This window comes from Chelonoidis abingdonii, chromosome 2, assembly GCF_003597395.2.
Source record: "Chelonoidis abingdonii isolate Lonesome George chromosome 2, CheloAbing_2.0, whole genome shotgun sequence".
NCBI lineage: Eukaryota > Metazoa > Chordata > Testudines > Testudinidae > Chelonoidis > Chelonoidis abingdonii.
In genome coordinates, this window is record NC_133770.1 from 240,291,993 (window position 1) to 240,305,884 (window position 13,892).

At 41.5% G+C, this 13,892-nt stretch overlaps 1 protein-coding gene across 3 annotated transcripts in view; it reads left to right on the top strand.

Moving 5' to 3' along the window:
- PREX2 (phosphatidylinositol-3,4,5-trisphosphate dependent Rac exchange factor 2) overlaps window positions 1–13,892 on the top strand; it is a 304,318-nt gene that overhangs the window by 203,790 nt on the left and 86,636 nt on the right. For 2 of the 3 annotated variants that reach the window (XM_032805000.2, XM_032804996.1), the window contains exon 30: window positions 1,036–1,164. In XM_032805000.2, the coding sequence (XP_032660891.1) occupies window positions 1,036–1,164 (129 nt within the window). Of the gene's footprint in view, window positions 1–1,035; window positions 1,165–4,150; window positions 4,456–13,892 lie in introns of those variants that run through there. The other variant, XM_032804999.2, reaches the window with a different exon arrangement.

A 13,892-nucleotide genomic window follows, 5' to 3' on the forward strand; every position in this document is an offset into this window, starting at 1 on the left:
GAGATTGGGAAATACAACTGAATGTGGTGGGAAATAGAAATAATGCTACTGTAAAATGCTTTGGTTTCTGAGTTAGTGTCAACATATACAACTTTCAGCAACTCAAATGCATTAATTATAGAGGGTCATTGATCAGATCCTTAGCTTTCATAAATCAGCATAGTTCCATTGAAGCCAGTGAAGCCACACGCTTATATACCAACTTGTTATCTGACCCTTTGATGCATCATGCCCTTCCACTCACTGACCCTGCAGTGAGTCTGCCCAGAAGTTAATACAGACATAGTGAGATTTCTTTCTAGCAACTATTTTCATTTTTAGAACCTTAAAGTTGTTTTTAGGGAAAGGTGGGTATGACCCACAGATGACATTTATGCACACCAATATTTTTCTTTGTTTTCAGACTGGCAAAATTTTCCACGACAAACCATTGAGAAAACATGATTTAATTATAAATGTTCAGCTAGGTGCAAGATATGAAATATCCAATATAAAGACCCAAAAAGATATCCATTTCACAAAGATGATTTAGAATGAGAACTAAAAAAAAAGGGGGATGTATATTTGGTGTGACAATGCAGCTCTATATAGATATACCATAATAATATCAGGGATACTTTTAGTGATCTGAAGGCTAGTCTGGGTTAAACAGCCAAAGTTTCTGTGTTAAGTAAGGAAGATTATTTTTCTGATAATTTTGGTATAGCTTATTGTCCACTATTATATGAATTCTTGAGTGAATGCAATAAAGGTTTAAAAAAGCCTTTAAACCATGAAACATGTAGTTGAATTCATGTGATTTAAAATAACTTATTACTGATGTACTTTTTACTTGTTTATTTTACTAATTACTTGACTTTTTATACGAGTATTTAGTTAATTAAATTATCTGAAAAGCTATAGGTAACAGCAGTCAAGACAAAATTTCAGGAAATTGCAGGCACTTCTTAATGTTAAGACTATTCAACTCAGAAAGAAATAAGGTGGGTTTCTGAGGATGTTTAAACTAAAGAGGTATTTTTTGCCTTTGCTTAGAGTTTCAGCAGGAAATGGAACCTAAGCTTAGCTGTCCAAAGAGATTACGACTTCACATCAAGCAAGACCCTTGGAACCTTCCCAGCAGTGTTCAAAATCTTGCACAGAATATCAGAAAATTTGTTGAAGGTCAGTAAGAAAAAGCTAACCCTCAATAAACTCATAGCTAATGAGGGAGGGGAGAGGAAGGATATAACAGGTTTATGTTGTCCTTGAGGCCAGGTCTGCAGAGTAGCATGTAGCCAATAGGAAATTTCTAAATTCCAGCACAGCTTGTGATCTCAGTAGCAAGACTAATGGAGAGTAGTTTAAATCAGAGATTCTCAAATTATGGGGTATGCCTCCTTCGGGAGGTGTAGGCCTGCAGCAGGGGAGGTGCCTGTTGCCTGTCTTTTGGCCAGGGTGTGGGGCTGCATGTCAGAGTGAATCCAGAACTCTGCGTGGGCTGGGAAGGGGCAGAGGGAGCCAGGGCTCCACCCAGGGAGCAGTGCAGGAATGGGGGCATACCAGGGGGCAGGGATACCAGGGAAAGCAGCTGGCAGGTGCTACTCTGCTCCACCTAGGGCTATGCTCCCCAGCGTGGTCCTGCCTGCTGCAGCGCAGTGGCTCTCCTACTTCCCCATGCTCCCCCCTCAGCATCACAGGATCTCTCATGCCCCCCATTTTATTCCCATGCTGATGCCCAGCTCATATAGGGCTCCTCCATCTACCCTGGTGCGCCTCCCTTTGGCTGAAGCACTCCCTCCAGCATCCAGGGGCTCTCCTCCATCCCCATGTGTCTCCTCTTCTCAGCCCTGCCCTGCAGTGGTGGTGTTGTGGCTCCCCTTTTTCTTCATGGTCCCCACCCCCATCACAGCCCCATCCTGCAATATCCTGGGGGATTCACGTCATTCACTGCAGGGCTACCACTCATTCCTGGGCAGTGGGGCTGGGTGAATTGGGCTTACCAGAAGGGTTCTCTTTCTGGTCCTCTGAAGCTGTTCATTTCTGGGTCAGTGCCCCCATCAAAGCGGCAGCCCTTGTATGAAGTGGGCTCTGAACTCTGCTGAGGTCCTTGGTGTCACTTTCCTCCCTATTCCCGGGGAAGAGCCAACAGGGGTCAGGGTCCCTGTGGCTGTTTAGGTCAGGTCTTAGGAGGATCCGGGGCCTTGTGCTGTTCTTGTTGGAGTGATGCATTCCCTCCTCCATGGTAATCATGTAGTTCCAGCTGGTGACAGCGGTGGTCAGTACTGGCTACTAACTCAGCATCCTCTTTGGCTTCTTGCTGCACTGGACCTACATGGAGCTCCTGGGGCTTGCAGACTTGTGAGTGCCACACTCTGGCCCCCATTCTGCCTGGGAACTCTGCTGCCTTCACGTGATGGGCCACATGCACTAAAGGGGGCCCCTGTTCCCTGCCTGTAGGCCCAGCACCTGTGAGACCTTGTCTCTTCATCCTTGGGCCCCAGAGAAGTTAGGGTTTGGGAAGGTGTTGCACAGTAAGTGGGAACTATGATGACCTAAAGTGTTTGTGCAGTTTAATCGCTGCTGCAATTTGTACTCTTTGTAATAGAAGTGCAAGATAACACACTTTTACTTTTATAATTATATTGATCAAAGCCCTTCTACTTTATTACTTGTATCTTTGCAAAATATAGGATTTTCAGTTATTTGTGTTGTCTTAATAAACTGTGGAGAGGTGCAGTGTTGTTTTTATTAGCTTAGGGAAGCTCACTATGACAAAATCTGAGAACACCTAATTTAAATAGTATCTCGGGGGTAGCTAAGGAGAGATGCCAGCAGAAGCTTTAGCGGCCAAAGGGAATATTGTCTTCTCTGAGTAGCAGGCGCAAGGGGAATTTGGACCCTTAGATGAAATTGCTGAGTGATTCAAACACCTATTGAAGTTAGTAGTCCTGATTCTGGTCCCACTGAATTCAGTGGGAACACTGACATTCAAAGGGAGCATAGCAGGCCTAATTGAACTTGAGTGTGCATTTCACAGGACATGCTCAGCACTTTTCAGGACCTGCCTTTTTGATTGTGCTGTTTGATAGGGAAGCAGTGGAAAAGAGAAGCTTAAGGGATTTATAAACTATGCAGTAGAATATTGCAACATGCCTCTCTTTGTGGGAACCAAAGCCAGATGTAGGTTGCTTCAGTCTAAGGTTAAAATTATTTGTTGGTACATTTAGCAGCTTTATTTTATTGGCTAATTTCCATGACATCCCATGATGAAACTGCTCGATTTCAAACTACCAAAAGAATTTGTGATATGGTTTATAAATATAAACTTTAAAAACCATAAGAACGGTCGTACTGGGTCAGACCAAAGGTCCATCTAGCCCAGTATCCTATCTTCCGACAGCGGCCAATGTGAGATGTCCCAAATAATACCCTATGGTATTTCTAACTTTAGATCCTCTGAGGTCTTCAGACACTGGAATAGAAAAGTCCAAAACCACACAAATCTCTCCTCCATTTAGTACAAATCACTAAGGTCAAAATCTGTGAAATCTAGGAAGCCACGTCAACAAAATACATATTTATATTGTAATGGCTACCACAGAATCAACAGGGTGTTTTTTCAAAAAAATCTCGTTTCTAGCAAAAACCAAAACCCAGGTACATTCTAGCATTAATCATGGATGGTGTAATGGTTTTGAAGAAGTGAAAACTTAAGTTTTCACCAATCGTTTGACACTCTCTTAGAGCTTGTCGGAGCTCAGCAGGCCATTCTGATGTGACTAGTTTGTCCATAAATGACTTAAATAAGCTTATGCCCACCTCAAAATTGGTCCTTTACGAATCTCACCAAGATTGTTCAAATAAATCTTGTTTTAAGTTTATTGGAAAAGTTACTTTCTTTTTTAGAGTGTTTTAAAGAAAGGTTCAACGGGGTCCAAATGACCTCCTGCTTCTGCATAATACAGAGTTTCTCTTTTCACAACACTGTCATTAAATAACAGTGATTTTATTAGACAGATCTTTGGTGCCTGGCTGGACAATAAACAAAAGCATAGTGTGTCAAATTGGCATTCTGCTGCAAAAATGCAGATTAAAAAAATCAGTTAAGAATTTATTAAATCTTTATTTTTAATGACTAATTTTAAAGTAAATGTTGTGCTTGTAAAAGATGCTGAGTTATGACATCTGAAGAGTGAAGCCCTCTGTCCACACAGATGCTACTGAAGCCCAGGAGCATGAGCTTCCTTATATTGCCCTACCAATGGGTCCCAATCATGGTCTGAGGATATAACTCTGGAAGTGAAAAGATATCCCACTCTCTGTCCATTCCATCCACGGCATCTGATAATTATCTACTAGAAAATTGCAGCAATCAGCTCTCATGTGACTTCTTTAACCAAATTCATCATTTGTTAATAAATTTAGTCACTACTGTGTTTGCCTGGATCCAATTAAATAAGTCTGTTCCCCATTGCCAGTCCCCTCAGCCACGTGCTCTACTTATTTTTTTCATTTTGAATTTGAAAAAAAAAGTTTTAATTGATTTCTCAAAAATTATTCTAATATCTCATGAGTGTTCATAAAAAACACTCAGGGGATCCTGGGCAAGACCATCACCCCTGTCCTTACACCAGGTAATAGGGGTAGTGTGATGAAAAGGGGCTCTAAGAGCCCAGCTCCCCATGAGGCTGGCAGAGGCACTATCAGAGTCAGCCATAAGGCTGGCTTTGGAGGACCCTTTACAAGTCCTGGTGAAATGGGTGTGTCAAGGGTGTGGATGCAGCACAGAGTGTTGCAAGATTCTGGGCAGTCCTGTGACCCATAGGGCAGCCTGGGGAAGATGCTGTTACTTATACAGCCCTGGGAGCCTGTCTAAGTTGTGTTGTGGGTATCTCCAGCCCCCAAGTAGTCCAGGATCAGGAGAGCACAAAGCAGGCTTAAAGCAACTTTCAGAGTCCCTTCCTCTGGGCTGCAAGTTCTGTGCTGTGCCTCTGAGTTTCATGCTATTTGTTGTCTCCACAAATGATCAAGGAATACAGCAGACAGACTAGCCAGCCTGCAGCTCCATTTTGGGATATTTCTGACTGAAACTAATATGAGGTTTGAGCAGAGAATTTAAAGTTACTTGACCTCTCCCTTTTGCTCTTTTATTTATCTGATTCAGAAAGAACAAAAATTGGTCCCTAATTCATTTTTATATTTTGCATTTTAAGACAAAAATTATTTCAAGCCAAAAGCTGAATTGATCTTCCTCTCAGATCTGTATTTCAGTGATCAGGCACAAAACACAGGAGTCAGTCAAAATATTATTAATGTTTTTTCTATTTAGTATTTAAAATATTTTGTATTTGCGCTCAATGTGGCTGGTTGAAAGTGTTGCCATACAACTTAGCAAGCCCATCCTTGGTTAGGCCATTAGTGTACTCTTTAAATGAACGTGTTCAATAGAATTTCAGTTATACGTAGGTGAATCTTCATATTTCTACATAAGCAGAAGTTAAGTCACTATAATAAATAGGGAGAAAAGAGGACATTTATGTCTCTTGAGTCAGATTTAGGTTTCTATGGTAAATAGATGAGGAAGCCCTCAAAGCCTCTTTGGTTACCACCTAAAGAAATGTTTAGTGGTGAATAGAGGGTATAGTGATTGAAAACTTGTTTAACCATTATTGATGTTAACTAAGTGAATCCATTTATTGAAAACTGACTCCAGTGCTTAGATTGTAATAGAAAATTCAGAAGTGGTTGTATTTTCTTGTTGATAGGTCTGTTGCCTTCAATAACATGCTGTATTAAATTAGAATGATTCACTGTTTAAAGCAGATGGAGTTGTAGGAACCCCACAAAAGACATGTTTAACTTTTACATTGCAATGTTTTTTTAATTTCTGTTGTGTAATAAATAGGAAGAAAAAAGAAAATTCTTAATACCTTCAGGATGGTCTTTATAGTCTGTCAATTTTATTATTATTGGAATTGGATGAACACGTCAAAGTATTCATGAATATGCACTCAGATTAAAAACAATAATTTTCCTGGGAAGTAAATAAAAAAACTTCTTGTTGACCTGATGTATAGGGATGTGGTTTATTATAGGCTCACCAATGATCTGACTAGTAGGTAATCGGGTCCTTGTCCTGAAATCAGGTCACAGAATTAGAGAATGTAGAGAATTCAATAATTTGTAGGGTCCCTTGCGGTGTGTGGCAAGAACACTCATGCCAAGGTTTAGAGTTTTTTATTAAAATAAAGGAAAAAGTCATCAAAGCTCAAACCCATAGAATCAAAAAAGAAATAATACAGTTCTGTGAGTACCTATGGTATCATTCCTTACAAAAGCTACTTTAGACTAGCATATTTACACACTTTCTTGGCAACCTGGTGATGGGAGACAAAGACCAGCCTTGTCTCTGGCATGCTAAGTGAGTCAGATAGTCCAGGTTCCTCAATGCCCAGATGGTGGAGAGAAGGATCAAATGTAGAGTATCTAAGCTATACTGCCAAATCTAAGCTGGTAGCTAAACAAAAGAGGAACTAAAAGAACCAAAAGAGCTAAACGAACTAAACTCCACATGATAGTTCGCCCTCCTATAGGGTTTTGACACTATCCTGAATATTCATGTCAGTGCCCAACCTTCCATGCCCAAATCTTATTTCCTCACCCACACAAATCTTTGGGTACACTTACTCTATAGGCTTAATATGCATATTAGTAGCACATCCAGACATATTAATACCAATTATCTCATTCTCAAAACCCATTACATTTGGCCTGAACTGCTACTTCCATGTTCTTGTTGTGGTTACCAGTGTGTCCCAGTCTAAGTCTAAAAGAGTAACAGGTAAGCCATTTATCTATGCCAAAGGTTACAAGCACTCATGCTAACTTGCTCTAGCTAATCATACAGGATACAGATCTGTGGGTTCCTTGCGTTACAGCCAAATATAATGGAGTAATGTCTACAGAAACTATTCAGTACAAAAATATAAGCCAAAATAATATCATCAATCAAACCAATAAAGAAAAAACAGAATGTATAATATAGCAAGCTAGCAGGCTAGCCCTATGGGCTACAGTCAAGATCTCTTACTATTGAAACTTTTATCCTATAATATGGTTAACTAGAAGAGGGGGAAATCAGGCAGTACAAGTCAGCCTTGAAGGGCTAATAAATGGAGGGAATTTGTAGGAGGAATGTGAGGCTGAATGAAGCACAGGTTCAAGAAGGATATTACTAGACCCTAGGTAATTGGCTCAAGAAAAGGTGCAGACTCGCTTGTGGGAGAAAGTGGCTAGCCATACCAAGTTGGCAGACCAGGGAGCAGCAGATGAGAGCAATAGCAGACCTGTGCAGATCCTTGAAGTTGAAGAGTTTGAATTTGATGTGGAAGAGGTCAGAAGCCAATGCAAGGATTAAGGGAATAACATTATCAAAGAGGCAGAGAAAGATTAATTTAGCTGCAGCACATTAGATGGACATGAGGGCCCTACTATGAGAATCAGCCAGCCCAGAGGGAATGAAGTTGCAGTAGTCAAGGTCAGATGACTCAGACAGGAGCCAGGATGTCAGCAAGAAAGATGGAATGGGAGGGACATTTTACAACATTATTAAGGAAAAACTGACAGGTCTTAATAGCCTGGATGTGGTGGAAAGCAGAGAAAGGAATTGAATATAACAATAAAGGTACATGATTAGGGTCCTCAATGATCTGTAGAGTTTTCTACAGAGATAGAAAGGGGAAGGACTGAGAAAGGTCTATGAGAAAATATTGAGTTCTGTTTTTATATTGTTCACGCTGAGTTAGTGACTAGATATCCAGAAAAAGATCAGAAGATCAGAGAGGCTGATGCCAAAAGTTTCTGGGCCCAGGAGTCAGAGAGGCAAATGCACCAGGCTTTTTAGGCAACAAAGGCTTTTTAGGCCTTTAATGAGGCTTTTTAGGCAACAAACACAAATGCTGAAGAATCTTGCCAACGTACAGGTCCAACAGTCTTGTGCTCACCTTCTTTTACAATCAATGGGGAACTCCATTTTAGTAGCACCCTACATCTTTCTATGTGGCATCGTGGACCACAATCCTTCCTTTACTGCTCCACATGGGTGGACAGTAAGCAATACTACAGCTTCACATACACTGAACTGTGAGAACCATGGTTGGTGTATGTTTGGTTGAAATTGACTGAAATGGGGACACGTTTTCTAGCATTCTATTCTTAAAGTTCTGCTCTGCTAATGTATTTTATAAGTTTGCTCTGTATTGTTTTTTAATTGCAAATTATTTTTGCACTGGTTTTGTTACACAATACATTTTTAGTTTTAGAAATTTCATCTTGATTGCTTCATAGCAGATGTAGCAAAATGCCTGGTGCTACTGATAGCACACATTAATTGTAATTGAACAGGACCACAGGACTATAGGTTTCAATGCAAAACATGTAATAATTATAAATGTAGAGTAAGCACTGCATAATTCATAGGTTCACTAAAAGAGATAATGTGATATTCATAAATGTATACCAAGCACTAAACAGTTCCTAGCAACTCCCAAAACTTCAGGACCTGGTAAAGCAATGCCCAGCACAGCATATTACTGTGTCTGACTGATAAATGCCCTTTCAGGACCTCCCTGAGCAGCATAGCTCCACGTTGACTTCTTGTAATAGCCCTTGTGTCTGGCTGTTCAAAGTCAGCAGACAACTGCTCCACTTCTACTCTGGTAACAATTTTTCCACCCTTCCCTCACAGATATTATGCAGGACACAACAGGCAGCTGCAACCATTGCAATGTTTATCTCAGTGAGATAGAATCTAATAAATAAACATCTCCAGCACCCCTTCAATCTACTGAAAGCACATTCAACTGTCATTCTGCATCTGCTGAGACAGTAGTTGAACCTTTCCTTGGCATTGTCAGGGTGGCCAGTATATGGCTTCATGAGCCCGGGAAGCAAAAGGTAGGCTGGGTCACCCAGAATCACTATTGGCTTTTCAACATTGCCAATGGTAATCCACTGGACAGGAAAGAATGTCCCAGCTTGCAGCTGTCTGAACAGTCCTGTATTCTTAAAAATGCAAGTGTCATGCATCTTCCCTGACTAACCCACATTGATATCAGCAAAGCGTCTCTGGTGATTCACCAAAATTTGAGCAACCATAGAATAATAGCCCTTACTGTTGATGTACTCTGTTGCAAGGTGGGCTGGTGCCACAATCGAGAAATGTGTGCCTGTGATGCGGTGTTCACCCCACACAGGACTGGAAGGAGTTAACGTGGCCAGATAGACCTGGTAACTCCACAAGCTGCAGCTGGAGGAAGAGACAGGGAGCAGGGATAGATTGCAAGCAGGCTCAGCTGGGACAGAAGAGGCAGGGCCTATAAAACAAGGAAACTGGCAAGAGACTGGGGCTGCAGTCACTCCCTGGGAGAAGGGAGGTGTGTTTGAGCTGGCAATCCCAGAGAGGTGGGGTGGCCAGGAAAGTAGGAGAGGGCTCAGGGAAAAGCAGTAAGATGTAGAAGGGAACAGACTTTGGCTGCTGACTAAAGGGTTCCTGAGCCAGAACCCAGAGTTAGAGGGTGGGCCCAGGTTCCCCTGCCAGTCACTGAGGGAGTAGTGCTACAAGGTAGTGAATGGGAAAATTGCCTAGGACTGCTGAAGGAAGGATGGAAATACACTGAGTGACCTGGCTGGAGGGCTGAATTATGAAGAGGACGCCATGGTTCCTGGAATGAGAGAGGGACTGCAGACCAGAGAGAGAGATGGAGAGACTACATGCAACTGTGGGAGGGGTGTTGACTTGGTGAGCACCACCCTGTCACAGTGCCGTCTGTCACCTCACCATCGTTCAAGAACTCCATAGCTGCAAATCCATCCACGATGCCCTGCACATTGCCTAGCATCACAATCTTGCACAGTCTCGATGACCCTGCATACTTGCATTTCTCCTGTGGATTTTCCAACTGCAAAATGACTTTCCATTGACCAGTAGCAATCTGGCATTGCAATCTTCCATAGTGTGACCATCACTCACTTATTGACTGTCAATGCAGGACTCATTCTGGTGTTCCAGCACTGGAGGGCAGGGGTGAGTTTGGGATGCAGAAAGGTGGCTTTTCACATCTGTAAGTTCTGCAGTCACTGTTATTTCAGGCCTGCAATATGATGCAATCCCACCGGTCAGTGCTTGTTTCTAGAGTCCAGAAGTGATGCTCCATTGTCTGCTCCAAGGATACCACCAACAATCTTGAATTGATTTTCACTGTGTCCTTTAACAATCTATCCCCAAAGAAATCATAATGTGCGCTCTTGTTGCGGTACTTCCTGTGACTCTGCAAATACTGGAGGACCGTTAGTCCTGTGCCAGGTTCATGTCAGTAGTGCAGAGTTGTACAGGCTCCATGTTCCTGTCAGATGGTGGACAGCAAAAAGTGCCACAGGGGTTTGTGGTATTTAAAAAACAGTTGTAAAAATTATGGGATTGGGATCGAGAAAGTTGCATGATGGCAACTTGCCCCCCTAAATCCCAGAGTTCCCTGCATAACTCATTTCTGTCCCACAACATATTGCAAAAATCCCCCCAAAGGCATTGAACTGGAGGGTGGCTCATGGCACACTAGAATACCTACCCATGGCACACCGCACTTTGCCTTGACATGAGCGTTTCTTCTGAATACGCAAAGCGCTGATGCGAGCAGCCAAGTATGCACATGCAGGAGCAAAAGACTAACTGCGGCAGCTTTACACCAACGTAGCTTATGTCGTCCAAAGTTTGTAACATAGATATGGCCTAATTCCTTTGTACTCCTATTTGAGGCAGTGTTTGCAATTAACTTTGCAACAAGGCCATCTGGACAAGGCATCAGCTTATGGCCAGGCCTTTGTGTGATTGCACTGCAGCTTCTTCTACAATCTGGCAAGCCTGTCTCAGGATTTCTGAATCTATAGAGTCATTGCAGGGAAGCATGAGCTGTCCTGACCATAAACTTCCTCTCATACAAATCAAAATTAAAATGTTCTATCAATTTAATCAGAGCTAGGAGTTCTGTTTAGGGATGCAATCATTTATTTCAGGAAAACTTAGACTTTTGTAATGATAAGCTACCACCTCTCAGGTCTCTTGTGTTCTTGTGTCAGTACTGCCTCAAACTGAAAGCATTAGCATCTGTGTCCAATATGAAAGGAGTTTTAAATCATGGATGGTCCACAACAGTTCAGTCACCAGAGACTTTCAATCCTGGAAATGCTTCATCACACACTGCTGATGGCTGAAATGGTTTCCCCTTTTCACTCAACCAATATTCTCAATTGCAATATTGGCAACAGTGAGTCATCTGTAAAAGGAGCCATAGCCCTTTAAAACATTGCATATCTGAGAGTGTCTGGAGAGTTGACCAGCTCTGTACAGACTCAATTTTCTTTTTGTCAGTGGAGATTCCTTCCTCACTAATTATGTGCCCAGGGTACATTACCTCTTTTTGAAACAACTCACATTTCTTTGGGCTCCATTTCAAAATGGCTGCCTTCAGCGTCTCACAGACCACTTGTAAATTCTTTAGCTCCTGTTCAAATGTTTTATCAGGCCCCAGGATATCATCTAGGTATAACAGACAGGCTGAAAGGAGCATTCCAGGTAATACCCTTTCTATTAGCCTCACAGATATGGCTGGTGCATTGCTCTAGACAAAAGTCATCACTTTAAATTGCTACAAGTATCACTCAGTGAAAGCATTTCCCCCCTGTCTTTTGGATACACTCCCACTTGCCAGTAGCCACTCAAAAGATCCTGTGTGAAAAACCAGATTGCACCTGCCACAACATCTAGAGTATCATATATTGGAGGTAATGGATAAGAATCCTTTAAAGTGACTTCATTCAATTTTCTATAAATTCACATAGAATTTGGTGCTCCCATCCTTTTTCCCAAGGAATTGTTGAAGACTCAATAAGCCTTCCTGGTACATTGCCTCGGTGGTCTAAGAACATAACATAAGAACAGCCATACTGGATCAGACCAAAGGTTCATCTAGCCCAGTATCTTGTCTTCTGACAGTGGCCAATGCTAGGTGCCCCAGAGGGAATGAACAGGTCAGGAAGTCAACTGATCCAGCCCCTGTTGCCCATTCCCAGCTTCTGGCAAACAGAGACTAGGGATACCATTCCTTTCCATCCTGGCTAATAGCCATTGATGGACCTATTCTCCATGAATTTATCTAGTTCTTTTCTGAACCCTGTTATAGTCTTGGCCTTCACAACAACCTGTGGCAAAGAGTTCCACAGCTTAGCTGTGTGTTGTGTGAAAAAGTACTTTTTCTTGTTTGTAATAAATCTGCTGCTTATGAATTTCACTGGGTAACCCATGGGTTTTGTATTGTGTGAAAGGGTAAATAACACTTTTCTAATCATTTTTTCCACACCATTTATGATTTTAGAGACCTCTATAATATGCCCCCACTTTGTCATCTCTTTTTTAAGCCATTCCATACCCCTGTTTATCTTTATTGTCCTTCTCTGAACTTTTTCCAGTTCCACTATATCCTTTTTTGAGATATGGTGACTAGAATTGGATGCAGTATTCAAGATGTACGCACACCAGGGATTTATATAGTACTGTTCCTGGTGTCTGATTTGTGTCTATTTATTTTTTTAAGTAGAAAGAATAAATGGACACAAATCAGACATCAGGAATGGTAACATACAAAAGCCAGCAGGAGAACACTTCAGCCTCTCTGAACATTCAATAACAGATTTAAAAGTAGCCATTCTTCAACAAAAAACTTTAAAAACAGACTTAAAAGAGAAACTGATGATCTACAATTCATTTGCAAACTTAATACCATTAATTTGGGCTTGAATAGGGACTGGGAGTGGCTGGCTCACTACAAAAGCAATTTTCCCTCTATTGGTATTGACACCTCCTCATCAGTTATTGAGAGTGGACCACATCCACCCTGATCGAATTGGTCTTGTCAGCACTGGTTCTCCACTTGTAAGGTAACTCCCTTCTCTTCATGTGCCAATATATATTTATGCCTGTATCTGTAATTTTCACTCCATGCATCTAAAGAAGTGGGTTTTTTACCCATGAAAGCTTATGGCCAAATAAATCTGTTAGTTTTTAAGGTGTCCCTGGACTCATTGTTATTATGAAGCAGAGAGAGATTATAATAAAGAGGATAAGGGAAAATTGTTGCAGCCTGTAATTCTAGCATAAGCAGGAGAACATTATTCATAGGAACCTTAAATGCTTTTGTATTCAGAGATTCAACAGATCCCATCATAATGAGCTGCAAGAAATAGCCTCAACATAGCTACATACTTCAGATTTAAAATGTAATTTTCCACATACAGAAGCTTCAGTCACTAAGCAAAATGATCAGACTTCTAGACCCCAGTATATTAATCTTTAATGTGCCCTTAGGCTTCTTTTGTTCATCTGAAAACTCAGGCTGCTGAGGATGAGTTGTAGGCACATTTTCAAAAGTAGCCACTAATTCTGAGTGCCTTAATTCGTGTTTGCTTAATCTGAGATACCATGGGCCTGATTTTCAGAAGCGTTGAACACTCAGAACTCTCTTTGAAGTGGCTGCTCAACACTTCTAAAAATCAAGCCCTAAATCTTGAATGTTAGCCCCCCCCTAGTCAACAACCACTTCTTTGAAAATTGTGGCCTTTAATATATTTACTAAGTTTGCACAAAAGCCAAACTCTTGCATATCAGCTACTTCACCTAAGACAAATCTTTATACATTCATTGAAATTACCTTAAAGGCAGTGAATGGCAAGACAGTGCCAAAGATAACTCCAAGCGGATATTGGTTCTAAAATCCTATCTAGTGAATATAACAGAGGACTGGGACTTGGGGGACCTGGATTCAGTTCCCAGTTCAGCCACTTCTGCTGTCTCTGCAGTT